Raw genomic sequence first — 27657 nt, 5'->3', positions numbered from 1 at the left:
ATTCATATGTCCTATTTTGAGAACTGCCCATTTCAGATCCTTTGCCCTTTTTTTTTTTTTTTTTTTTTTTGTGGTACGCGGGCCTCTCACTGTTGTGGCCTCTCCCGTTGCGGAGCACAGGCTCCGGATGCACAGGCTCAGCGGCCATGGCTTACGGGCCCAGCCGCTCCGCGGCATGTGGGATCTTCCCGGACCGGGGCACGAACCCATGTCCCCTGCGTCGGCAGGCAGACTCTCAAGCACTGCGCCACCAGGGAAGCCCAGCCCATTTTTTAAATTGGGTTATCGGTCTTTTAATTGTTTGGTTGTTAATAGTTCTTCATATATTTTGGATACTAGACCCTTATCAGATACATGATTTGCAAATATTTCCCCCCATTCTGTGGGTTGTCTTTTCACTTTCTTGATAGTGTACTTTGAAGCACACAAGTTTTACATTTTGATGACATCAAATGTGTCTATTTTTACTTTGGTTGCTTGTGCTTTTGGTGTCTAAGAAACCATGTCTAATCCAAGGTCATAAAGATTTATACCTGTGTGTTCTTCTAAGCGTTTTATAGTTTTAGCTCAAAAGCTTTTTCTGCAGCTATTTTTTTAAAGGAATAACTGTTTTTTGTTTTGTTTTTGTTTTTTAATATTCATCGCTGTGTTGGGTCTTCGTTTCTGTGTGAGGGCTTTCTCTAGTTGTGGCAAGCGGGGGCCACTCTTCATCGCGGTGCGCGGGCCTCTCACTATCGCGGCCTCTCTTGTTGTGGAGCACAGGCTCCAGACGCGCAGGCTCGGTAGTTGTGGCTCACGGGCCTAGTTGCTCCGCGGCATGTGGGATCTTCCCAGACCAGGGTTCGAACCCGTGTCCCCTGCATTGGCAGGCGGATTCCCAACCACTGCGCCACCAGGGAAGCCCTTTCTGCACCTATTGATAGGATCGTGTGGGTTTCATCCTTTATCCTGTCGATATGGAGTGGGCACTTTTTCTACTAGGGAGGCCGTGGTCAGTAGCATGGACTTGGGAATCAGCTGCCTGGGGATGAGCCCCCAGCTGCACCCCTTACTCACTGTGTGACTCTGGACAGGGAGCTTCACCTCTCTGTGCCCCATTTTCTTTATCTGTAAAATGGGGGTGACAGCACCTCTTTGTGGGGTTCTTGTGAGGGTAGATGATGGCTTTGCAGACTATGTGGAGTAGTGTCTGGCACATAACAAGTGGGGTTTATTGACTGTTGGCCGTTAGCCGTGACATTACTTGAAAGCTTTGGGCTGGGGTGGGAAGGGCCTTGAAGGCGGATCTAAAAGCCAGGCAGATTCACCTGCTGCGAAAACTCCGGAAGCTCTGACCGGAGGTGGTCTGTTTGACTCCAGGGATCTCCGAGTCTTCCCATGGGAGGGCTGGGTCCAGGGTGGACCCCCTGCCAGGCCAGGTAGGCAACTGACACAGACCGGCCTGCTGCCACACGCTCCAGTTTGTTTGGCCTGGAGTGTCACGCCTTGTTAGGGCTGGGCTGGAGGGGCTGCAGCAAGGAGCCTTTGCGCAGAGCGCTTCCTGCTTCCACAGCCTGCCAGCCCCTCACCAGTGTTTCCACCCGGCTCTGACTCTGGGCAGGGTGTGCAGAAATAGGGCCTGTTTAGATAATGGCTTGCAGCTGAGAGCCAGGACACCCCCCCACCCCGCCCCCGCCAGCCCCACCTCCCTGCTCTGATGTCCCTGGCTTCTCTTCCCCTGGCCTGCCATGTGAGCCTGGCTCCTTGTCCTGGCCCTGTATGTGGCTGTCATGACCTTGGGCAAAGACTGCCTCTTTGGGCCTCTGTTTCAGCATCTGTCCCTGAGGAATACGAGTGCCCCGTGCAGAGGGCCTGCCTCGCCGTCTGCCAGGGCTCCACCCTCCCTGGGTCCCCGAGAACCTGCCATCACTGTGCGCCTGTTTGGAGTTTGGACTTGGCTGGCGGGGGGCGGGGAGGGAGATTAAAACACTTAATGTTCCCTGTGTAATTCTTGGCACTGGCTTTTATGAGATATGTGAAGCGGGATCTTACCTTGGTTTCAGTGTTTTAATGTACTGACCTCCTAGCCAGCCAAGTAGCTAGAAGCTGTTGGAGACAAGCTGCTTTACTGTTTGCTTTCGGTTTGGTTTCCAAGTTTGTGGCGGGGATGGGGGTGTCACCCCCATCCCACTAATGCTCAGCCTTTCCCAGCTCCTGTGCCCAGAAATACAGGGTGGTCTTACCTCCTGGGAGCTGGTGCCCTGAGAGGTAGACTAAGTAGTAATAACAGACCAGTCATGCAATTTAACAATCAGTAGAGAGATTCAGAAAACATTTCGTTTTCCCGCGAATAATCTGCTTTGCCCTCACTCGGTGTCTGGCACCAGGAGCGTCCTGACGAACAGAGCACACCCAGCTCCCAGAGCTTCTCAGAAAACCAAATATGCCTGGAACCCACAGGGTGAGCGAGCGCCCCTCCAAGAGCGGGGACTCAGGAAAGCAGCGGCATGGGGGTGGGGCCGGGGCTGGAGTGTGGTGGCAGGAGGAGGGCGATGCCTGTGCTCGAGTGTGGCCCGTCGGGGTGACAGAGGGGTCGGGAGCCACCTCTGTTAGGTGGCAAGAGGCTGCATGCCAGGGGTCCGCGTGTGACCGCGAGCCGCTCTTTAATCCCCCCACCCCCCTCAGCGTCCTCCCCACGGGATTATTTGCAGACTTCTGAGGCGATGTACGTAAAGCCCTTGGCAGTGCTAGACCTGGGATAAGAGCTGCAGGGCTGGTGTCGTTCCCGTGATTATCATTGAGCTGATACTGCCTATGAAGGGGGAAGTCTTTCTTTTTTTTTTAACATCTTTATTGGAGTTTAATTGCTTTACAATGGTGTGTTAGTTTCTGCTGTGTAACAAAGTGAATCAGTTATACGTAGACATATATCCCCATATCTCTTCCCTCTTGCATCTCCCTCCCTCCCACCCTCCCTATCCCACCCCTCCAGGTGGTCACAAAGCACCGAGCTGATCTCCCTGTGCTATGCGGCTGCTTCCCACTAGCCATCTATTTTACATTTGGTAGTGTATAGAAGCCCATGCCACTCTCTCACTTCATCCCAGCTTACCCTTTGGAGGGTGAAGTCTTTATCGCCCCAGAACAGTGTTCATAGTTGATTGAGTGAAAATTTGAGTTACAAAACAGTACCTCGTTGTGGAGCTGTGTGTGTGTGTGTCAACGTGCCCAAGTGTCGGCTAGGAGGTAATCGCAGTCGTATCTGTGACTGTGTCTGGTTTTCACTTTTAGTTGATCTTCAGCCTTTGCCGTTATCATGTGTTGGTTCCGTCATTACAGAAACGCTATTCGAAAATGTAATGAAAGTCTACGCTCTCATTCCCGGGGCATGTGGGTGACTGCGGCGGTGTATGGGCCATCAGATGGGGTGGGCAGGGGCTCTGAGGGGGCCCTGGGGAGAGGGCAGTGCTGACTCGGGCTTCTCCTCCACCCCCAGATGACAGGATCTGCTCACCACCCTTCATGGAGCTCACGAGCCTGGGCGGAGACGACACCATGCGGCTCCTGGAGGAGAATGGCCTGGCCTTCCCGTTCAGTGCGTATCGCGCCCTGAGCGCGCCACATGGGGGCCGGGTGGGTCTTAAACTTCCCGAGGGTGCAGGCAGGCCTCGGCCGCCGGGGAGTGCATGGCCCCGGGTCCCTGGGTTCCTGGGTGGTGAGGGCCTGGTCTGGCGGCGTCCGTCCAGCTCACCCGCGGGCAGGTGCTGGCCCTGGTCGAGTCCGCGCCGCCCTCCAGCTCCCACCTGCCCCTCCCCTGAGGGGCTGCGGGAGTTGTTGAGAGTTTCTCCCTGTACCTGCAAGGCTGGGCTTTGTGGGTGAATAACCTCGCTCACCCCTCTTTTTCTCTCCCCCACCCACAGTTTGCAAAACCAGAGTGGCTCATGGCACCAACTCTCACGAGGTGAGTGGAAGATGTGACGACTTGACTGCCCTGCCCCCCGCCTCCCCGCCCCGGCCATCCCCCTGCCCCCGATCCTTTCGGCTCGCGGTGTCTCTCTGGGAGCCCGCCTAGCCTGCTGCCGCTCCTGAGGCTGTGGCTTTGTAGGCTCTCTCCACCCACACCCTGTGCCTGTCCTGTCTCCGAGGCCGCGATGGCTGTGCCTGCCCCCTTTGTGCCCGTGTGAGCCAGGCCTCCATCTGACCAGTCCTTTGGCCTGTCGGTGTCGGTCACTTCCTGCTCCATGCCAGGCACTGGCCTGGACCCCACTGAAAAGTTGCCATCGCTGCCCACAGGGATGCCAGGCCTGCTGAATTTGGGAAGGGGGTGAGAGGAGGAAGGAGCACCCTACCTGCCGTGTACATGACTGCCCCACCCTCTCATTCATTCCTGTGTTCACCCAGTAGTCCTTCCCGGCCTTGGGTGCCCCGGGAAGGATGCGTAAGATGTGAGTCCTGCCCTGGTGGGGAGCACAGAGTCCCGGAGGCGGAGGGCACCAGCGGGGTGTGGTTGGGAGACTGAGCGGAGGAAGCCTTTTGGGAGCTAATGGCCGGGCAGGGGCTCTGCTGGGCCTGTTGCCGTCCTTAAGAACCATGCCTGGGACATTGTCTTCAGGGGCCCAGCCCAGCCTGGGGACCCCCTCATTAGGTGCATGGGAGGACACCCTGGGCTGTAGACATTTGACCCACCCAGAAGGCCCTGTGGGAGAGTCTGTCGCGGGCAGCCCCAGAAATGCTCCCCCAAGACCTATGACTAAACGTGGACAACCCCGGCGTTGCGCTCTGGAGAAGATGTATGTAGTGTCTTTATCCCTGGCGGAAATGTCTGTAAACAGATGTGTCCCTATGGTGTGGTACATGCCGTGATGGGGCTGCAAGGCCGAGGAGTCCCTTTGCTTGTGGGGGGGAACGTGAGGGCAGGAAATCCTGGCCTGTAGCAAAGGTCAGCTGTCTCCTAAGGTCAGGAGCCCTCGTGGAGCCTTTCCTGTCCAGGCCTGCCTGGGCTCAGGAGGGAGCCCCGGGAGGGAGCAGGAAGGCTTCAGAGCAGCCAGAATCGTGTCCCTGGAGCCCACACTCCCCTCGCTGGCACCAGCACCAGCTCCCCAACCTTCCACCTGGCCCTTTTCACCACCAAACGGTTCCTCTGTTGGTCAGTGCCTCGGGGTTTTCAGGACAGAAAGGCGACTGCAGTCATTGGCATTGGTGTGATTAGACCGGCCTAATGCAGAATAGGTCAGCCTGCCAGGAGGGAACCGCTTCTTCTGTTGACGTAAGAACTTTGGAATCACACCAGCCTGGGACCAGGTCTGGTTCTGAACACCACCGGCTGTGTGACTTTGGGCAGATTACCCAGCCTCTCTGAGTTTCCGTCCCTCACTTGTAACTGGGGATATGGTGGCTGTTGTGAAGGATAAGGGAGTTGCTGCATGTGCTGCCATGGGGCCTGGCCCAGGGAATGTTTGATACGCTGTCGTGGAACCAGTTGCCCTGGAGCCCACTGGGTCATTGCTGACGGGGCGGGGGTTCCGGATCGAGGTGGCCACCCTCCTCCAGGGGAGTCTTGACTCCATGGGGTCAAGCGCCTTCAGGGGAGGCTATTTCACCCCTCAGTCCAGTTATCCAAGTCTGGCTCCAAGGTGTGTGCCACGTCCCCCACAACTGCCCCACCCCTGGGCCTCCCCCAGCCCGCCATGCGCTGTTTCTGGGAGGGGCTCCTCTGCTGGGTGGGGGTCAGGGACAGAGCCCTGAGAGTGGGATCTGGGGTGTTGCAGATTCCCGGGGGGCTTGTGTGCCGCGGGCCGTCTGCCTCCTAGGAGGCTGTTAGCATCAGAGGGACGCCCCCTCTGGTGGGGCGCCCTCCGTGGCGTGAGCCTGTGGGTGGGACGCCGAGGCTCGTCACCCACCTCAGGGGTGCCCGGGGGTGCTGAGTGCAGCGAGGATGGAGGACACCTCTGTGCACGTGATGAGCTTTACACCGGCAAGGGGGCTTTCTGACCGGGGTCCTCGCCTGTACCCCAGTCTGCCCGAGCCCTCCCTCGCTCAACTGAAACCGGGACTAGTTTGTTTTCATCTCAGGTTCACACGATGGTTTGGGCTCTTGTCTTGGCTTCAAGCTCGTGTAAGCACACACGTTTGCTCCACAGTGGAATACCGCATCCCCTCCTTTAAAAACAAAAACAAAAAAACCCCCCGCTGAGCCGAAAGCTCGGAGGACCCCGAAGCTGCCCCACGGTGGTTATTTTATTTATTTATTTATTTTTAATTTTTTTGGCCACACTGCGCGACATGCGGGATCTTAGTTCCCTGACCAGGGATCGAACCCGTGCCCCCTGCAGTGGAAGTGCGGAGTCTTAACCACTGGACCGCCAGGGAAGCCCCACCATGGTGGTTACTGATGCTATTTCACAGGTGAGGAGAATGGAGCTTAAACAGGGCTTACGCAGCGAGTGCCAGGGCTGGGTCTTGAACCCGAGTATGGCTCTCTTACTTTCGTCAGAGGGCTAAGGAGATAAGCGCACGCGCGTGCACTCACACACGCACTTTTTGTTTCCCCGTGTGGCCTGGATCTCTACTTCTGCCCCACCCAGCTGAGCACCAGGCACATCGTGGTGGTGCTCTGTGACAGTTGCTGTGAGAGGCAACAGCCAGTGTGGTGGCCAGCTGTCCAGCCCCGTTACCCCTCCCAGCAGCTCTGGGCCTCTGGTGGCTCTTTCCTGGGGCCCCGTGGACTTGAACGAAGCATTAGCCGTGGCCCCGGCACTGGCAGCTGACTGCAGTGGGCCCTGCCTCAGCCAAAGCGGGCAGGCTTTCTCCAGCCGCCCCTCTTCCCATCTCGACCTCAGTCCCCTGCCGGACCCTCCTGGTGGAGGCCTTTGTCCCCAGAGGATTCAGGGACGGGGAGCGGCATGTTCCCGTTCCTCAAGTGCTCGTGTGGCTCACTCAGTGTGTAAGACGGCAAGGCTGGGGGCTGTTGGACCCCAGCCCATTCTGGGCTCTGTCACTTTCCAGCAGCCACTAAGTGCCTCGGGGCCTCAGTGTCCTCATCTGTAAAAGGGGCGTGGTGTCGGTGCCCACCTCGGGGGTACATCGTGAGGGAAACACCAGGTGATTCATGCAAAGTGGTTAGAACAGGGCCGGGTGTGTCATGAGCGCTCAAAAGGCAGCGCTTGTCATTACGCAGGCTTGGACCCAAGGCCTCCCAAACCCTGATCCATTGTCTTCCGCTTCCTGGCCCAGCCACCTGGCCCCCTCCCCACACCACCACCCCCCACCCGACCAAATACTTTGTGGAGGAACCTTTAGGAGGTCATAAGGGTTAAGTAGTACACAACCCAGGGGGTCCCATTCCCTGGGTGCAGTGTGAGTAGTGGAATTACGCAGTGCACAGCCAGCTCATCCTTCCATGGCGGGCCTGATGGTACAGGATTTCCAAACCCTCATAGCAGGCGTGGATTGATCCCCAGGTGTTCTTCTAAAGTCCCCCTCCACTCACCCTGGCTTGAAACTCTTCTTGGGGAGCCCTTGTGCTACAGGACCAGGGGTGGGCCTTGGTGGCAGTGCTCTGGACAGGTGACACACCCCGTGCCGGAGGCTGAGGAGGTGGTGGATTCTGACCAAGCCCTTGGCCCCCTGTCTCCCCAGATGGCCATCGTGTTCAACCAGGAGGGCCTGAGCGCCATCCAGCCACCCTGCGTGGTCCAGAATTTCATCAACCACAACGCCGTCCTGTACAAGGTGTTCGTGGTCGGCGAGTCCTATACCGTGGTCCAGAGGCCCTCGCTGAAGAACTTCTCCGCGGGCACATCAGGTAACTGAGCGTCGCGCCATCTCTGGACGCCCTGAGCTTAGGGGCGTGGCTGGAGCACGGCACCAGCCGCCAGTTTCTGGAGCGGGGAGAGGTGATCTGAAGGTTGGAAGAGCTGTGTCCAGTAGGTAAAGAGGTCTTGGGGCACGCCAGGTCATTGTAGGGGCTCCGTCTGTCTCAGCTACCATAAATTGCAGGAAGAACCTGAAAGCTCTCTGCCCCCAGGCCGCTTCCCGGGGCCCCGTGCGGTCATGAGGCCCACAGGGAACACGCTGGAATGGATCATGGTCCCTTAGGCGAAGCCAGGGAGGGGGAGGGAGGGAGGGGCCCCTCCTATTTTGAGGACCAGAGCGCTGGCTGCTTTATCACGTCTCCTTTTTGCAACTGGGAAACACTGAGTTACCTGCTGCTTCTGCAGCCGCTGAGGTGGACGCATGCTCTCTTCGGAGTCAGCACACAGGGCGCAGGACTTCCCGGCTGTGGCACCCCGGGCAGGTCAAGGGTGGCCACAGTCAGCCTGCCGGGTCCCCCACAGGGCTGAGGAGCGCATCGGTGAGCGTGTTTTGGATCAGTGGATAATGGTCCTCCGTGTCCCTCAGATGTCACGCAGTGGTGGCATTGCAGGGTTCTGCCAGTGTTGGGGCATCCGAGGGGGTCCTCTAGGGAGACTGAGGGGCTCCACGCGCTCAGCTTTTCTTCAGCTGCTCACCAGCTTCAGGTGACCCTTGGCCGTTTCAAAAACTGACACTAAGATAAGGATTTGCTGGTATTGGGGCCGCTTAAAAGACTGTTCTAGTGGTTCTGGAGGTGTCTCTAAGGCAAGTTCCAGAAACCTTTGGAACAGTGGCAGTGTCTCTAGAATAAGCACGGTTTTCCAAGAGGACCCCTCAGAGGATGTCTGGTTGCCCTGGTGTGTTTTGCTCTCACTCACTGTGTGTTTCTCTCTGGACGGGAAACCCGCCATCACCAGATGAAATGTCCAGGCTGCGTTATTTCCCTCTGAGCAAACAGATGTGTCTTCCTAAAATCCCTCTGTGGGACTGCCTGTCACCATCCGCTCCTCATGGCTTCAAGCCACTCCTCTGTTGTTTTTTTTTTTTTAAATTAATTTATTTATTTATGTCTGTATTGGGTCTTCGTTGCTGCGCTCAGGCTTTCTCTAGTTGCGGCAAGCAGGGGCTACTCTTTGTTGCAGTGCGCGGGCTTCTCTTGTAGCAGAGCACGGGCTTCAGTAGCTGTGTCACGCGGGCTCAGTAGTTGTGGCTCACGAGCTCTAGAGCGCAGGCTCAGTAGTTGTGGCGCACGGGCTTAGTTGCTCCGCGGCATGTGGGATCTTCCTGGACCAGGGCTCGAACCCGTGTCCCCTGGATTGGCAGGCGGATTCTTAACCACTGCGCCACCAGGGAAGCCTCAGGCCACGCCTCTTGACTGAAGTCCAGCTGTTCACATCCTGTCTCAGCCGTTCTTCCCATTAACGCAACCCAGAGAGCAGACACTTTGGAAATGTGTGTCTCCCTCCACTGCCCTTCTGAGTGCTGGCGGGGCTTTCGGGGCATCCCGGTGCTCACGCTTGTCCTTCCCTCTACCCACTGGGCTGATGGAATGATCTGGGGGGGGACCGATGTCAGGAGGGGTCTTTTTGTACGTGACTGCGTACTGGCAAGAGGCATTCTTACCAATTATGGGCAGGATGAGGCTGATGTTCTTTTAAGCCTGTTTATATTGTTTCCTGATTTTTAAACATATGTTCTTTAAGTCTACGCAAAATGTATTAAGGGAAGAGTAGGTATGCCTTTTTATTTATTTTACCAAAAATCACTCCATCTCTAAAAGAAATATACCACGTGGTTTCCTTCCTTTCCACATGAAAAGTCCCTCTTTTCCTTTCCTTTTTCTCCTGGTTGCAAAGGCCTGGGCCAGTTTCCACCTGGGAACAACTAGTGGCTGGGCGTGAGCTCTGTGTCCCGTGTCTGAGGACAGGGGCTCCGCATCTGTGTCTTCTCATGGCCATTCCAGGTTGCCAGTTTACCATAATATGCAGTCTGGGGCCGAGTAAATCAGTGGAGAAACACAGAGCTAGCGGAGAAGTGTTTATTAGGCCCAGGCGAGCTGAGTGATTTTCACTGTGTCCATCCCTCCATCCCCAAAAACTGATTCTGTGTCCACTGTCTTCAGGGCATCACACCAGCTCGTTGTTCTTTTCACGCATGTGTTCTCTTTCTGGATGAGAAGCACAGTGTGACAGCGGCTCTTTAAGCTGGACCAGTTGAGCAGGGGGCTTTAGGGCTCTGGCTTCTTTCCAGCCCCGTCCCAGCTTTCCAGTTCCCATGGCCCTGCGTGGCGGGCTCGCCGGCCTCCCCTCTCCATGCAGGGAGATGGAGGCTCCTTGAGTGGGATTCTTTTGACCTGCAGTGGCGATGAGGACGCCAGCTTTCCCTCCACAACTACTGTGTTCTTTTGATTCTCAGATGTACTTTTGGTTTTCACCTGTTAGCATCTCTGAAGTCAGGTGTGTCTTACGGCCACAGGCCTCTTGCAGTTGCCTCTGCTGGAACTGAAGACACATTTTTACAGAGAGGGTTGAGGTTGGCCTGTGCCAGCCCCAGGAACACATGTTCTCTGCCCTTGGTCCACGGTCTTGGGGAGACTGCTCCCCTCTCACCACTAGTTCCAGAGTCGCAGTGGGTGTGTTTCTCTGCTCCCCTTTCTGTGCAGTGGGTTTATATCTGTTTCTTTTCCTCTGCGGGCACAACGCCTTTGTTAGACTCTGCACGTGGGCCTTTTTTTCCTTAGGGGTGTGTATATAAAGGAACGACACCGCTTACCACATAGAGCAAGGGTCAGCAGGCTTTTTCTGCAAAAGTCCAGAGTAAGTGTTTCCTGCTCTGTCATAATTATTTAATGCTGCTGTTGTTGCCTAAGAGCCGCTGTAGACAGCATTGTAAGCAAATGGGCGTGGCTGCATTCCAGTAAACCTTTATTTACAAACACAGGTGGCGGGCCAGATCTGGTGATCTTGCATCGAGAGGCCCTCAGGTGTAACAAATGCCCTGTTTCCTTGCACCTGCCAGGCGCTCAGCCCTGGGGTCCAGCAGGGAACTAGATAATCAGCCAAGGGTCCTGCCCTCGTGTGTTCATCTTCTAGCGGGAGAAACTACACACCAGGGAAGAAGAAATGAAAGGACGAATTGTGCCAGCACAGATGAGGGACCGCAGAGGAAACAGTGGGTCCTGGGACACCGCTGGGTGAGGGGAGCCACTCGGGCAGGGCAGCCGGGGCCGGCCCCTCTGCGGAGCTGATGCTTGCATGGGATCTGGGAGGAGACCTGAGCCACGTCTGCAGCGCCATGACATGCTTTACCCCCACCCCCCGCCAGAGATGTGAAGATTAAGCAAATGAAGCTGAAGGAGGTGTGGCCACAGCTCACAGCTGCGCCTCAGACCCTCTGGGATATTTGGGTGCTAAACTTGTCACTTACTCTGCTTCTTTTGAACCTCTTTTTCTTGTCTGTAAATTGGGGACAAAAATACCCATATTCCTCTTATCGCCTCCCCTCTCCTGTGGGCGTTCTTGGTGGTTCTTCCCGGGGCTCCGTGTGACTCGGGACTAGTCCAGGAACAGAGAGGGGATGGGCCCCCCCAATCCAGGGTGCACCTGTGATCAAGGTGCAAGGGCCCAGCCAGGCTTATCTTCAGGGAACTCGGTGTCCTGAAGCTACCCAAGGAAACTGGCACCAAGGGATGCTCTGACCCTTTCTGACCCGTCTCGGCTTCCACAGTCTCCTGGTTCATCAAATGGCCGGAATCCGCTCCCACTCTGTCCGGCCCCTACTCAGGCCGCACATGGGGAGGATCTGAGTAAAGGGCAGCTCTCCCCTCCCTGCTAAACAGTCCTCTGGCCAGGGCTCCCAGGTCAGCGTTAGCCAGGAGGAGAAACGAGTCTCCTTTGAAATGGTCCACACTTTCGATCTTGCCACAAGAAGCTGTTGGGTGACAGCTTGGCTGTGTCCACCTGCTCCGGGTGGCCTTTCTCTCCCCAGGCCTGCTCTGCCATCCTGGCGATTGCCCTTGGGTCCCCCAGGGTGGGTGGGAGGCGCCCTGAGCTCAGTAGGACTGGGCCAGGCTGGGCTACAGGCTGAGAAGGTGGGCAGTGCCTACAGAAGGCCGGAACGCCCATCCCAGCTGCTCCGGGCTCTGGCCCGTGGAGCTTGCCACCCTCCGAAGGCTCACTCTTCTTGGCTGTCGGCGCCCGGGAGTCGAGGTCGGTGGGGCTGCTTGGCACCAGTCCTGCAGGGTGTTTATTTTCCCCAGGCTCCTCCCCAGGACCGTCTCTCGTGCCCCCCGTCTGGACTGGCTCTGGTCGGAGCGGTAGGAGGACTTTCGGGCACACCAGGGCGGCAAGGGGCCTGCATGCCCCGCTAGCGGGAAAGATGCCAGGTACATCTCAGCGCCTGCCTGCTCAGCCTCCGCCCGAATCACTTCCTCATGCATGATTGTTGCGGCGCTGTAATCCTGGAGGTGGTGGGGGGCGGGCGTTGGCAGCCAGAGCAGGTGCCTCCTCGGTCTGGCCCCTGGCACACAGCGGTGCCCAGCCAGGGCCCTTCCTGGCCTGCGCTTAGAGGCCTGGGTCCCAGGGATGAGCAGTGTGTCCTGGGGGACGGGAGCCGTAATGCCCTGCCAGGAGGGACTAAAGCAGAGGCTGCTGGGGCCACGTTGGGGCTTGTGGCCCGTGCCATTCTTGGGGTGGGGGGATCACAGTGTGATGACGGCCTTTACCAGATGCCAACCCCGAGGCTCGTGGTTTTGTGCTTCGTGCATTTGTGTGCCACACTTCCAGCTGCTGGAGAACGTGTTTCTGACCGACTGACCTGCCTTTACTCTCCAGGGAGTGAATGAGCAAACCAGCTGCTCATCGCTCCCAATAATCTTGGGATTGATCTGCCTCTCGGGTGCCCCCATGGGACCGCGGGGGCCCAGGGGGCAGTGGGAGCAGAGAGGGAGGGGGTGGGAGATGTGGAGGGTATTTCATGGGGCTGTGCTAACTTCCAAAGCCAAACTGTATGCTTTCTTGGATGGGTCCTGCAGAAGCCCATGCTCTGATTTCCGATTTTTTCCTGAAGTAGTGGGGAAACAGCAAAACCCTTTGTATTTTAAACACTCACGTGCCAAGTGGCAGCCTAGCCGTTTCTCAGCTGCTACCCTGAAAAGGCATTCCGTGGGCAGAACCTGGAGGGGAAAGCTGGCTTAAATGACATCAGTTGACCTCTCGACTCTGGGCCTTTGATATGCACATTGCAGCATTTCCCACTCACTTAGCCCCCTTTCTGGTGCCCTGTCCGTAAGACACTCTAGACACGCTTTGGGGAGCGGGGGGCCTCGGGTATTGGGGAAAACCAGGTATGGTTGTGTAAGACGAGAGCAGAGGCAGAGGGGCACTCATCAAGCCGTTCATTTTTATACGGGAAGGAAAATGGAAACAGGAGCCCTGCCTGGGCGTGCGGGTCTCCATGGCGTCATGTCTTCCTGGGGTGGGTAGGGAGGCCCAGGTGGCTGCCGCTGGACGCTGAGCCTGAAGGCCACTGTGGCCTATGGCTGGAGTGGTGCTGTCCCCTGGTGTCGGGTGCTGGAATCACCGTCCCTGCCTCGAGCTTCTAACTCCGGCTTCTTCCTGTCTTTGCTTTTTCAGACCGTGAGTCCATCTTCTTCAACAGCCACAACGTGTCCAAGCCAGAATCGTCATCGGTGCTGACCGCGGTATGTCCCTCCCGCCGAGCCCTGGGTGTGGGGTGCTTTTGGCTGTCCAGCGGGGCAGGGTGGCAGGACCTTCCCCCCAGCCCAGGGACCCAGGGCGGTTCCAGAGACCCCTCTTCCTCGCTTGCTTCGGGCCTTCATGCCAGTGGTCATCACAGCCACACCCACTCGTCGCTGGGCCACTCCAAGTGGATGATTTTCTAACTCTCCTCCTCCATGAGGAAATCCCCCCAACCGTGAGGAATTTGAAGTCCTGCTTTCTAATCTGCCTTTTGCCTGATTTAAGAAAAGGGAGCAGCACCACCTCAATTTTCCTTTTTCTTTCCTTGCCCACGTGAGTCCAGGGAGCGTTTGTTAAGAGCCTGCCGTGTACGTCTGGGGCTGCTGGGGTAGTTCGCGGTAGGCAATGGGCTCGGGGTTGCTGTTCAGCGAATGTCGCTGCGTGTCAGGCTCCATCCTCGATGCCCTGCGGCCCAAAACAGCCTTGCAGGGGTGGACAGACATCCCCACTTTCCTGAGGCGGGAGGGCCGTGCTCAGCCAGATTCACAGGGCTCCCCACTCGGGGACAGAGACGCGATTTGACCTCAGATTAGTCTGATGCCAAAGCTGGGTGTTCCGGGAATTTAGGATTTCTTATCCCCCTGGCAATTGCTGAGCAGTTAGAAGTCAGCGCTGGGCCACCCTCTGCCGTTCCTCCGTGTGTCCTGAGAGCCAGGGGTCTCTGCCCCCACTGCCGCTGAAATGAGCCCTCTGCCAGCTCTCCGCTCCCCTCCTGGCCATGCTCGGAGGGTTTGCCAGTGTCCCATCCACAGCAGACCCCCACCTCTAGGCCTCACTCCCCCTCGTTCCAGGTTAGGGCCTCCTGTCCCCCACCCGAGGCCACCTGTGCTTTTCTTGTCTGTTTCTGGTTCCTTTGAGGAGCCAGCTGTGTGCTGAGGGTTCGACAGAGCACAGGCGTGGAAGGGACCTGGAAGGAACACCAGCGTCCCTCAAGATGTTAATAGACGTTTCCCGGGAACAAGTTTTGTGGTCAAGGATGCTTGGAGAACAACCGAGATTTTAAACAGAACCCCTCAGTGCCTGGCTGTGCACATTATAAGACATAAATAGGTGTTCTGTGCAGGAAAGTGTTCTGGTCTCGTAAAAGCTGCAGAAGCTTCAGGCTGGCCCAGGTCTGCAGGGCGTCTTCCCTGCGAGGCTCTCAGACCGTATTCGGCCTGTGACTCTTGGAGGGGGTTGGCATTCCGCGGACTTGCCGAGAGGCTGTCCCTGCCGCTTCCCTGGCACAGAGCAGCTCTAGTCACCGCTGGGCTGTTACCTGAGGGTCACTGTGAGGGCCAGAAGCAAAGTCACCTTCCTGGCTAATCACCCACCTGCCATTCAGCCTGCGTCTCCGTCTGCCACGTGGCAAAGGTCAGCCTGCAGACCCTGCGGGGCCTTCTCCACCTTTAGGCCCCGCTGCCATCTCCCCCTTCCCCTCAGCTCATGAGTGCTGTGTGGGGATTCCCCCAGGGCTGGCAACGTGGCAAAGAGAAGAGGGAAATGCAGGCAGCCGTCCCTTTTCCACTCGGGATGTCAGGCCCACATGCACAGACAAGGCCATTCCCAGACCTGGGTGTCCAGACAAGCCCTGCTCGCTGGGGTCCCTCCAGTCCCCATCTCGGCCTCGTGCAGGTGCCGGGAGCCCTGCCCTGGCCTTGAAGCCCCTCCTCCCTCCCTGGCCAGATGCTCCCAAGGGTGGATGCAGCTCCCACACCCAACTGGCTGCCCCCCCAGACACAGGGTATTGGTTAAGAGTGTGACACTGACAGGACTGCCTGGGGTCAGACCTAAGCTCCACAACCTTCCAGCTGTGTGGCCTCGGGTAAGGCACATTGCCTCTCTGAGCCTGTGGGGTGGTGGTGCTCGGGGCGTCCCTAGATGAAAAGCGCCGTGGCCGTGTGTGCAGTAGGTGCTCGGTCAGTGTCAGCTGTGACTGGTGACGGGGGATCCGGGGGGTCCACCTGAGCACCTCTTACCACCTCCATCGCCTCCCTGTTTCAGACAATCAAAGGGCTCCAGAAGGACTTCTGAGATTCCTTAGCTGAGCTGAGAAAGTGCTTTTATAAGCAGCGGGGTCACGAGGCTTTGTAACAGAGCAGCAGCCATTGGTCCCCTTGCTGCCAGGCCTGAGCCACAGGCCTTACGGGTGAGCTTCGTGGATCCTCACCACGGTCCCGTGGCGGCAGGGGTGCTCTTATTACCCCGTTTCCTGGGGCGAGAAAACAAGACGCGGCAGGGCCCGTTATGGCTCAGGGCACGCAGCGGGGACTGGGCAATGCCAGGCGTCCTCCCAGGGCTGTGACTCGGTGAGGGACCCGGGCCGCAGGACCAGTGGCCAGGCTGCTGACCCGGGCTCAGGCAGGCGCCTGTCACGGAGAAGCTAACGCAGACGCTTAGCATCTCCCCTGGACGAGACGCCGAGGCAGCGGGGTCATGGGCGCTGTTGGGGGTCGCCGCCTGCTATGCAGAGCCGGTGGATGTGGCTTTCACAGTAGCGCACGACGGTGCCCAGTTGTGGGGTCCCTGCCCTGCACGTGTCTGGGAGTTCCCCATCAGCCATTCGGCTTCCTGAGCTGGGGGTAAGCACCACGTGCCCTGGGTACCGAGGGCTCTGTCCCCAGCCCACCTGACCCAGCCTCACTTCGTGTTAACGTTAGTCGTTTGAATGTGAACCGTTCGGTGGCGTTAAGTACATTCACAGCGTCGTGCACCTGCCATGTCTGTCTAGTTCCAGAGCATTTGCATCACCCAAAAGAGAATCCTGTACCCGTTAAGTGTCACCCCTCATTCCCCCTCCCCCCAGCCCCTGGCAACCACTGAGCTGCCTTCTCGTCTCCACGGCTTTACCTATTCTGGGCCTTTCCTGTTAGTGGAACTGTACCGTACGTGACCTATTGTGTCTGGCCTTTTTCACATAGCCTGATGTTTTCAAGGTTCATCCACGTGGTAGCATTGTGAGAGCAATATTCCATTGTGTGGGTAACCCATTTTGTTTATCCAGTCATCTGTTGATGGACATTTGGGTTGTTTCTACCTTTTGCCTATTGTGAATAATGCAGCTATGAACAGTGGCATACAAGTTACACACCTGGGGTGGAATTGCTGGGTCACGTGGTAATTCTCCATTTAGCTTTTTGACCCAGCTTCTGTTTTAGTTCTGATGGGTGAGCTCCTGGGCTTCCCCTTTGGCCCCGAGCCCACAGTCCATAGGACTCTGCTATCCCCTGAGCACCACACGTGAGCCCTATTCCGGCTGACGTGCTGCCATCCGTGGCCTGAAATGCAAGTGGAGCGGCTCCTCCAGCCGGGCATGTGCTGTCCCCATCACATCAATGACCTTGTGATTCCTCCCAGCAGGCTGGGATGGGGGCCTCACTGGCCCTGTTCTGTGGATGAGCCGGCTGAGGCACACGGAGGCCAAGTACTTTCCCCTAAGACCACAGAGCTAGGAAGTCACGGTCAGGATTCAAGTCCGGATCCCCCGGACTTCAGTCCTTCCCAGGGCGGTGTTCTACTTCCTTGGAGGCCCGGGCCAGGGGCCACGCTTGAGCCCACGAAGACTTGTGTGCCTGTCCCAGGCCAGCTGTGATTAGAGCAGAAAGCGAGCGGTGTCAGCGGGAGTCCAAGGGACGGCCCCACGAGCCCTGTGGATGCTTCGCTAAAAGCTGAACTTGGACCCGGGAGTTGGGCGGCAGCAGCAGAGTAGACTCTTTGGGGAAAAGCCCGCTGAGCGTGAGTTAGTGTGGCCACACCAGAGTTAGCGGCTCATCCGGAAGGGGAGAAGTGTAAGCCCCACCCAGGAGCCCTGTGACCACCACCCGCCCCTGCCTACTTCCGGCCAGTAAATGAAGGCCGGTCCACGGAACCTATCACCTCACAGCCTTGAGGCTCCGGCAATGGTGGGCCAGTGCGGTGATGCTGACAGAAACTCCCCCCACTGCCCGCCTCTGCCCTAACCGTTCCAGCTGCTCCCAGCTCTCTCCTGTGGGTTCTTACCTCTGCACCTTTGCTTCCACTGTGCTCTCACCTGGGTCCCTTCCCCCCACCCCCCTCAATCCTCCCCATCTTCAAGGTCCAGCTCACAGGCTTCCTGAACCACACAGTCTTCCTGGGTTCACAACAGAGTCTCCCTCCCCTTCCTCCTTGCTAAGAGGCTTGGGTTTTACAGGCTTAAATGCCTGGGTCCAAATCCAGCCCTGAGCTGTGTGGCCCTGGACCGGCCCCTGACCCTCTCTGAGCTTCAGCTCCCCTGTGTATAAAATGCTGATAACGGTGCTCGCCTCCCTGCTGGTTATGAGGACTAGAGGTCACATACGCTGTATACCTAGCAGCTGCCCAGCCCTTGGCAGGACTTGGAAATGGCCATCCTCGTGCCGACTCTGGTGGGTCTGTCCTGTCTCTTGCCTGCGGGTAAGGCCCGGCCTGTGCCACCTCCCTGGGGGGGTCTCTGTGTGTGGCGAGGCGTGGAGCCTCCCCACCCGGGGCCTGACTCGTGTGTGTATGTATGTGTGTGTTGGCAGCTGGACAAGATCGAGGGTGTCTTCGAGCGACCGAGTGACGAGGTCATCCGGGAGCTGTCCCGGGCCCTGCGGCAGGCACTGGGCGTATCGCTCTTTGGGATCGACATCATCATCAACAACCAGACGGGGCAGCACGCCGTCATCGACATCAACGCCTTCCCAGGTGAGCGGTGGGGCCGGGCACCGCCTTCACCGGTCTGTAGACTGACAGCCTTGGGCGGGTGGTGGGGGCCGGAGAGTCAGGCTGACCAGCTCCATCCCTCACTGTCTGGGGCCCAGGGTCGCAGCAGCCCCCGCTCAGCCTCAGCCCCACCTGCCAGTGGGTTTACAGGGCGCGTAGTGGGCCTGCAGCTAAACACGTGTTCTTTCCCCTGCCTCTCCTGGCCCGGTGCCACCAGCAGTGGCCTTTCCGGGCCAAATCTCAGCTGACCTCTTGGGCCCTTGTAGATTTAAAGAGCTGAAAGGACACTGGAGGGCATATAAATCCCAGTTTACACGCAGGGAGGGAGGGAGCAGTTGTCCCAGGTCATACGGCAGCGTAGTGGCAAGGCCGTGCTCCTCCCCCCACCCTGAGCCACCATGCTGGGGACACGCTCGGATCCGGCCAGCTCCCCGCGGCTGGGGCGTCTGCTCCATGCTGTCTGCGGCAGCCCTGAGGCGGGAAGCGCTGCCGGGCCTGCTGCCCCACCAGGCTCTGCCCTGCACCCCTCAGATCCCAACTCAGGGAGGGGCTCAGTGGGAGACATCACCCGAGAACCCTCAAGGGGACCGTTAGCTTCAGCAGTGATGGTGGTGGTGGCCCTGGGCTGAGCTACTTCACAGAGACACGTGCTGAGGCCAGGCGACTCCCCATCTCACGGCAGGTCAGGGACAGTGCTGCTTCGCTCCCTCTGGCCCAGAGCAGCCTGGGTGCTTACCCTCTCAGTGGGCATCTCTGTCTCAAGGCCGTGGCTCTTGCCTTTATTAAGCACCTGCTCTGGAGGTAGAGCCATCGTCACTGCTCAGTGGATATGAAGAGAGGAAGTGATTCCCACCCTCGGGGAGGCTAGCATCTCACGTGAGAGCCCTGCTAGCAGGAGGGCACTGCGCAGTGGGCGTCTGCAGGGAGCAGGAAGCCCCCGCGCTTGGGGAGCACCAGGCTGGGTGCTTGACGCGTGTCCCCTGCGCTGAGAGCATGTGGGCCAGGCCCGGCCAGCATCACGATTCACAGCCAAGGAAACCCAGGTTCGGGGGAGGCCCCTGCTGTCTCTGTCATGCAGTTTGTCGAAGGCCCACTGCATTCCCCAGCTGCTCCAGACAGTGCGGGGCGGCGGGGGCCCTGCCCTCGGGGGACGGGGGTGCCACGGGCTCCTCTGTGAAGCGGGAGTGGGAGCAGGGCCTGGCAAGAAGGGAGGGAGCCACCCCTAAGGATCCCCGACAGGGCCTGCGGAGGGGGACCTGTGGCCTGAGGCCTCGTGCAGCAGGGAGGTCAGAGGTCAGAGGGGAGCCCACCGTGTGGCCGTTCACTCTGAGCAAGGTGGCGCGGCCATCTGAGGTCTGTGTTCGTGAATAGAAATTGAGACCCTTTGGGACAATGGCCTATTTCTCTGTAGTCACCGTGGGTGCAGCCTGGACGGAGAGGTGGGTTTTTGATGAGCGAGGGTGACGGAATGAGAGAGCACAGGGAAATTGAGGCTGCATCAGGGGAACAATTATAATAAGTCAGGATCTAAATCAGGGAGGACGTGGAAGGAACGACAGCGAAAAGGTGGCTGAGTCAGTGGATTGGGGGGACTGGGCAGGGCAATGCCCGGCTGGTGGGGTGGCGGTTCTAGAAGGATGGGGGGGGGGCGGGGAGGAACTCTGCAACTGAGCTGCGGATTTGTGCTGGGTCCTGAGTTGGACCTGCCCAGTCAGCACCTGTGCAACTCGGGCCGGACATTCTGAGGGCGTCCTGGGTGTTCAGAGAAGGGACGGCCACTGTGAGCCAGCGTGGATGGGGGAAGCCAAGAGGAGGCCCCTGGCGGGCCAAGCCTGAGTGATGGAGCTGAGCCCTGAGGAGACTGTGAGGGAGCCCGGTGCTGAGTTAGGCCCCGGGAGTGTGTGGGGCTTGGGGCCCAGAGGAGGCGGTGTCCAGGAGACGGGCCGCCTGGGGCCCCGCCCTCTCCCTGCCGGGTTCACGGGCCTGGCTCTGGAGTCCTCATGGTCCTGGGCCCCCTCACCCTGTGCCTCGGGCCATGGGTGTCCGGTAGCAGCCCCGCCACCCAGGCTGCGTGCTGGACTCTGGGCAGTGGTGACAGCAGTGGCCACCAGTGGTGCCCAGCCTGCCTGGGGACCTTTACCCCCAGGGTTTCATTTCATTCTCACAACCACACAGCGTGCAAGGGACCATCAGGATCTCCACGTACTGCCGGGCACGTGGAGCCAGGGGGCTGGGCGACACGTCCAAGGTCACATGGCTACCGGTAGTGGGGCTGGGCCTGGGCCCTGGGCCCCTGCCCTGAGGCTGCCTGCTTCTTAGCTTGAGTCGTGGGTTCAGATCCTGGCTGCGCTCACCATCTGCTGAGGCGAACCTCCGGATGGGGCGGCCTCAGCGTTGGCTTGTGCACAGCGGGACCACTTCTCCCCTCCTAGCGGAGGAGATGGCGTGTGCCCAGTGCCTGCCCCGCAGCGCTCCTTCACGCCTCAGTCCGCCCTCCCCAGGCTGCATGGAGCCGTGGGCCGGGCCTCGTCTGGGGACGGCAGAGCTGTAGCTGAGGGAACAGCTCATGTTCCTTGGTGGCCTGTCAGCGGATCTCAGCTCTTCTCCCCTACTCGCATCTCTGCCCTGGAAACCCAGCAGCACGTCTGCCGATGGGCCGTGACTGCCCTGCCCTTCACCCCCGGCCCCAGGGCCGAGGAAGCGCCCAGTCCTAGAGTGGGGCACCCAGCACCACATGTATTCACGGCACGGGTGGCACCAAAGGGCCTGGTTCAGATCCCAGTGCTGCTACTTAGAGCTTCGTGTCCTTGTCTGTAAAATGGAGATAACCCTCAGGTCCCGCTCCCGGGGGGCTATAAGGATGCCACGAGCAAGGAACGTGAAGCATGTAGCCGGGGGCCAGCACTCGGTGAGCCTGGATGAACGCTAGCCCTGGACATTGTCATCATACCCACCGTCACAGTGAACATGTGTCCACCTGCTGATGGCTCTTTTGGTGTTTGGGGCTGGTTACTTAACTCTGTGCCTCCATTTCCTCATCTGGAAAATGGGGACAGAGGGTTGCGATGATCAAGTGAGGGAGCGTTGAGCAGGGCAAGTGCTGTGCATGCCAGCATATACCCAGTTTTGTTTTTCCCCTGGGCGCCTCTGCTTGCCCCTCTCAGCCTCGGGCTCCCTCAAAACCACAGCACTGTTTGCTGGACACATAAGAGCATGCGCAGTGAGGCAGCCCCATCTGCCTGGCCCCTGGGCAGCCTTTTCTGTACGAGCTAACGCACCTGCCCAAGTCCAAACCTTCATTCTCCCGCAGCTCGTGCCAACGGCTGTGAAGACCATCCCAGAGGACGTGCGAGGGGTCGGCACCTCTCAGCACCAGGCCTGGTGTCAGCGATGGGGTCACATCCCAGGGCAGGGGGTGGTACCTGGGCCCCCTCCCGATGCAGGCACGCTGTCCCTTTTTGGGGACCTGCTTTCTGTCCCGATCGTTGTTCTTGCAGCTGTGTGCCCGGTTCTCATTGCTGCAAATTGGTTCAGGCAGGCGGGGGCGGGGGCACCCACCCCGTGTCAAATTTCTTTCGAAGCAGCTTTCAGAAGTCAGCAAAATCCTCGAGCTAGATCCGAAATTTGCTCGATGGGTGGCTCTGAGGACTGTTTGCTGACATTCGCAATTACATCTGTGATGGGAAACGCAGGCCCCAGGTGGGTACCGGCGGTTTCTCTTCAGGAGATCTGGGCCCGCTCATTAGGGAAGTGGTGTTAGTGTGGTGGCCTTGTTGGGGGGTGCCCAGAGTATGCAGCATGGCGGGCCTCCTTGCAGGTATTGATACTTCGGGGGTGACAGGGAAATGGACTCAGTTCCAGGAGCAGCTGCCGTTACTCAGGGCTCACCCACGTTCCAGCCCTCCCAGTCCTGCCCACAGGAGCCCCCCTTCCCCCGTCCTCAGTTTACACACAGGGAAGCTGGAGCTGGGCCACGTGGAGGAGGAGGGGTGTTTCTGATTCAGAGCTGGAGGAGCGGGCCTTCTGTCCTGCCACCTCTGGCCGCTCCACCTCCCCCGCATGATGGCATCAGACCACGTCGGGAGGGGGGTGATTAAATGAGATGCCAAAGCTGTGCTCAGCAGGGACAGGGCGCTTTTCAGCGGCTTCTCACCCTCCGGGGCCCCTCGGGGCCGCACGCACGGGGCTCGGAGTCCAGGCTGTGTGCACTCGACCAGCCCTCGTGGGCCCGGGAGCCCCTTCGCGCCCCCCGCCCCCACCTGGCTCAGCGTGCCGTCTGTCTCTCCCACCCCCAGGCTACGAGGGCGTGAGCGAGTTCTTCACGGACCTCCTGAACCACATCACCACCGTGCTGCAGGGCCAGAGTGCGGCCGCGGCTGGCACGGGGGACGCGGCCCCGCTGAGGCACAGCAGGCTCCTGGCGGAGCAGGCGGGCGGCCTGGCGGCCGAGCGGACGTGCAGCGCCAGCCCCGGCTGCTGCAGCAGCATGATGGGCCAGGAGCCGCCCTGGACGGCCGAGGCCGACGTGGGCGGCGTGGGCGCGGGCAGCACCTCCAAGCTGCCGCACCAGAGACTCGGCTGCACCGCCGCCGTGTCGCCCAGCTTCCAGCAGCACTGCGTGGCCTCGCTGGCCACCAAGGCCTCCTCCCAGTAGCCATGCACGGGGCCCGGGACCCTGAGGGGCAGCGCGGGCTGCAGAACACACACACGCTGGGCGAGCAGCTCCCGACGGTGACGCTACTACTAAGAATTCCCAAGGATCTGATTCTCCTTCTCCTTTTTTTTTTTAAATTGTTAACCTGATTCTCTGATGTCATGATCTACATGAGGGGTGGGGGTGGGGACGGAAGAGAACCCCAGGTGGTCCAGCCTCGCGGAAGAGGGACAATCCCGCCTGATTCCTGCTGTGCAGATCTCTCCACTGAGTTTACACACGCTTGTGTTTTCAACACTAGGTCTGAATGTGAGGTGGGGTGTGCGTGCGTGCGTGTGTGGGGGTGTGCGTGCGTGTGCGTGGTCGCCGTGCGTGTGTGAGTGCCCGAGCACGTCCACGTCTGTTCTTCTCAATGGCTGCTGTGGCCCAGGCCTCGGGGACCCTGGAGCAGGCCATCCCTGGTCAGGCTGTCGGCGGCTGAGCAGAGCCAGCAAACGGTTGCCCGTCTCTCTTCTCTCCAAGCCGCCACACCAGGCCTGGCCCCGTTTCCCTTACCGCTGGCTTAAAGCCCCATCCGGTGTGCAGCTGCCCCCTCCCGAAAGCAGGAGGAGCCAGGGGAAGCAGGAGGCCCCAGATACCATTTCCTTGCGGATTCCACGCGGGGAGTCTGGGCTGTGGTCCACCTGCTGCCCGCTCACGAAAGCAGAGGAGGAGGAGGCTTCCCTGGGAAGGCCACAGCCCTGGGTCGGCTGCCTTTCTCCACGTGCAGCTCCCTGGAGTCCACTAGGCCCGTCAGCACGTGTCCCACGCAACGGGGCCTCCTTCCCTGACCAAGCGCCACTGCTCCCTGGACCCGGGAGGAGCCTGCCTGGCTGGGAACCTCTGGGCTGATCCTGCTTGTGCCAAGGATTTGTGCTGTGACTTTGGGCCAATCATTCCAAGAGTCGCCGGGCAGTCATGACCAGGGAACTCAAGGGCAGGCTTGACGCCCTGGCCCCTACAGTGCGGCCTGTGTCTCCGTGACGTCAACCCAGATGAGCGTCTCCTTGGCATCGAGGCGATTTGGGGCTCTCCCCCCAGGCAGGAGGAGGCTGCGCGTTGCTCCACACCTGCCCAGAAGGCCTGATCCACCCCTTTCATGCTCGCTGCCAGCCCCAAGCACTAAGCCAGCTAGGTGCGAGGGGGCTTGCAGCCCCAGAGGCGAGAAAGCACATTACCCGCTTCTCCTATTAGAGTCACCCCAGCCCCTGATGGCAGCAGACAGACCACCAGCTGATCAGTCCAATCCCGAGGTCCAGGCAGGCCGGCAGCCCCCTTTGCAGAGAAGGGGATCAGTGAGGGGCTTTGTCAGTCCTCGGGCCGTGTGACCATCCGGCGGGATGCATAGGACCCCCTGAGCATAGCCTTGTGTCTTCTCTCATCAGTCCCTCTTGAGGAAGAGGAACAGGCCTCTGGGCCATCCCGCATGGTCCAGGGAGGATGGACTGAGAGCGGCCGCTGAGCTGGGCGCTCAGACACCTTCAGGCCTGGTCAGCAGGGACGTGGCGGTCGCCCACTTTGGGAAAGGAAGGGCTGGGGGGAGGGCGGCTGCCGTCAGAAGTGCCCAGCTGTCCTAGAAACCACGGGCCCTCCGACCACCGTGTTTACACGACTTGAGTGTTGAACCCTGATTATAATGTCTGTACGTCGCCTTTCCTAGCCTAACCCCAAGCGCCGGGGGAGCAGGAAAGCGTGGCCGGCCTCTTGCACTGCTTTGTCTCCAAAATAAACTACTGAAATCAAACTGCATTTCACACGTGTTTACAAAACGTTGCTAAGCTCCTGTGCCCTCCTCCAGTCTTTTAATAAAACAGCTTTACCTTTCTGAGTAAAATTCCAGTCCTGAACCGAGTCAGGACAGGTCGGGAGTGCAGGGTGACCCGGTGCCAGGCGGGGCCCCTGGCCACATCGTGTCCTGTTTAATCGATGCCTCCCCTCCGGGTCCCACACGTTAGCGTCCAGGGCCCAGATATCAAGTAACTGTTTTGCAGTGACGTGGCACTTTCCACCAGCCTCCATGCGGGTGGCCAGCAGGGTGGGGAAACCGAGGGGCGGGGTTAGGCTTCATAAAGGCCCAGGAGCTGCGTGGTGGGTGGTGGGGAAGGGACTGGCCACTCTCGAGGGCATGTGCGGGCCTCTCCCCGGGCCCAGCGTCTCTGCAGGGGTGGAGGGACCTGTGTCGGGGAGCGTAGACGGGGAGAGGGTTGTGAGCAGCAATGAGGTCTCACCAAGCGACCCCCATCCTCAGTGTCACCTGATGCACGCTGGCCGGGTCCCGGGACACCGGCCATGGAGTCGGTCTCCTCTTAGGTCTCCGTGTCCCTGGCCCTGGGGCTTCCGCATCAGGGGAAGACAGACCCCCTCAAGGCCCTCAGCCTTCGCGGTCTCTTCTTCCCCAGGGCTGGGTGCTGCTGCCTCTGGCCACTCTCAGCACCTTCGAGGGCCCGTGGGGAGGGCCTGCTGTGGTGTACACGTGTGGTGCCTGGAGCCGGCCCTGCTGGCATCCCGGGAGCAGTTGGGACTCTCCTCCCCAAGCTGTTTTGCCAGTTGGTGGGCCTGTTGGGGGCCGTGCCCTGTGGCACCTGGGTGGTGGTCAGTGGCTGGGGCTGCCGAAGGGCTCCAGGAGCAAGTGGCGGGGCCACGTTTTGCCTGAGGCCTTGGGTAGGTTCCGAGGGTCACTTGCAAGGTCTCTGCCCTGGGCAGCCTGGAGCGGAGGCTGCGGGCCGGGTTCTGCTTGCAGGTTATATCATGATGTGGTTCCACAAGCACTCAGCCCCAACCGAGTATAGGAGCTGGATGTCTCCTCCCCACGAGAGCGTGGGGGGCGGGGGGGTTGCCCTTGGCAGCATGGGTTTGCAGCGCGGGGTGGGTCGGGCTGGACCAGAGATCCTGCAGCATCACCGGCAGGAGACGGACGCAGCTGGAGTCCCCGGGGAGTTTTATGGGGCATTGTCTGAGTTAATGCCATCAGTGAGGGAGAAAACAACCTGCAGAAAGGATTCCTCTTTACCCAGAGGACTGCCATGTGCGCTGTATGGAAGGTTGAAGGACCCTGGCAGGAAGCCGTCCTTTAATCCAATTGGGAAGCAGCTGTCGTCTGCCCTGCGGCCCCTCTAGGACCGAGGGACACTGCGGCGCCCTGTCCTTGCTGGAAGACTGGTCCTCAGCTCAGGGACTCGCAGGCCGCTGGCCACACAGAACCATTGAATGGCTTCACTGGTGTCCCTGGGGTTTGCATCTGCCCTCCCCTCTCCCCCCCTAGAAACTGACCCTTCACCCAGCGGGATCCCCGACAGCTCGTGTCTCTTCCCGGGCCATGGCTCAAGGGCCCCTGAGCTCCAGAGACCTTGAGCGGCGTGCTGGCTGTCCTGAAGGAGCACAGCCCCTGCACGTGGCTTACCACGAGGTAGAGGAGTGTATCCACCCTTGACGAAGGTTCTGGCCTCCTCGGTGAGCCTGGCCACGCCCTGATGCCACACACACCGCCCTGCCCGTGCCAGAGCCTGAGCGTGAGATGCTGCGGCCGAGGCCTCCAGACAGGCGGTTCTCCTGTCGGTCCTGCCCTCCATGCGCAAGGCCCTGCCTCTGCCCCTTCTCTGCACAGCCTTGCCAGTGTGATCTTGGAATGGCCCTCCACCCACATGCTGTTTACTGGAGAGCCGACTGTTGGCATGGAAGCACCCGGGCCCTTTTCCTTCTGGTTCCGACCACCAGGCCCCACCCAGACCACCTGGGGCCTTTTCCAGAAATGGTTGCATTTCCCCTCTACTTCCAGAGTTGCCCATGACCTGGCGACTTGGAGGGACTCTTTCCCACAGCCAGACCAACCTCGGCTGCCGGGGCTGGGTGTGGACCCCACCCCTTTGAAGCTTGCTTTCTCTTTCGAAAAGCTTCTCCCACAGTGATTTCACCAAGACGTTGGCAGTTCCAGTTTCGGCGCTGACACCTGTGCTTTGTGACAAACGTTTGTTTCAATCCTGTTCACGAGCCACGTTTGCCAGAACCCCAAGCTGGCTCGTACTGAGTTTGTGTGCATACGTGTATATAATGTTTATGTGAATCTATATGTACTATGTGTAAAATCACGGCTTCTGTAAAAACCAAGAACCTCTGGCTCTTTTGACTTGGTTGCACTTCTGCCCCGTGTGTTTATGACAACACAGGTGGCCCATCTCTGGGATGGGGTATCTGTGTTCTCTTTATCTGCTAAGTGGTCTTGGTGGTGGGTGTCCTGATAGTTGACTAAATACAGTTAGTGCTGTGTTTGTTATTTCGGTAATTGTTGGGGATGGGGCGTAAACCTGTCCCTTTGAAACATGTGAATAAACACCTCATGGCGCCAGCTCTTTGGAGGGTGTCCCTCCGTGCTTCAGGGGATGAGAGGCAGCAGCAGCCCCCTCGCCGGACTCAGGAGAGGCCCAGACTTGCCAAGAACCCTCAAGTGACTTGTATCGCCATTGTAGTGGTTTTCTGGTCCAGGCTGTCTAGACCCTCGAATCCTCACCATGATCTGGTGAAGAGGTCATAAGTATTGTCCCCATTTTATAGATGAGGCTCCAAGAGCACCAGGAATGCTTGTCCAAGCTCTACAGCTAGGCTGGGGATTCCAGGCCCACATTCTCTGGGCAGTGTGTTTCTTGAAGTCAGGGCTTGTCCGGGCCACTCCTGTGTGCCCAGGCCTGCCGGGCC

At 59.1% G+C, this 27657-nt stretch overlaps 1 protein-coding gene across 6 annotated transcripts in view; it reads left to right on the top strand.

Moving 5' to 3' along the window:
- ITPK1 (inositol-tetrakisphosphate 1-kinase) overlaps window positions 1-24975 on the top strand; it is a 164244-nt gene extending 139269 nt beyond the window's left edge. For 4 of the 6 annotated variants that reach the window (XM_032622611.1, XM_032622612.1, XM_032622607.1 and 1 more), the window contains 6 exons: window positions 3476-3574; window positions 3900-3940; window positions 7618-7783; window positions 13467-13534; window positions 18095-18257; window positions 22571-24975. In XM_032622611.1, the coding sequence (XP_032478502.1) occupies window positions 3476-3574; window positions 3900-3940; window positions 7618-7783; window positions 13467-13534; window positions 18095-18257; window positions 22571-22929 (896 nt within the window). In that variant the 3' untranslated portion in view covers window positions 22930-24975. The remainder of the gene's footprint in view (window positions 1-3475; window positions 3575-3899; window positions 3941-7617; window positions 7784-13466; window positions 13535-18094; window positions 18258-22570) is intronic. The other 2 variants (XM_032622608.1, XM_032622610.1) reach the window with 1 other exon arrangement.
- The last annotated feature ends 2682 nt before the right edge of the window (window positions 24976-27657 follow it).

This window comes from Phocoena sinus, chromosome 2 (assembly GCF_008692025.1).
Source record: "Phocoena sinus isolate mPhoSin1 chromosome 2, mPhoSin1.pri, whole genome shotgun sequence".
NCBI lineage: Eukaryota > Metazoa > Chordata > Mammalia > Artiodactyla > Phocoenidae > Phocoena > Phocoena sinus.
This window is presented reverse-complemented; position numbering and strand designations above follow the sequence as displayed.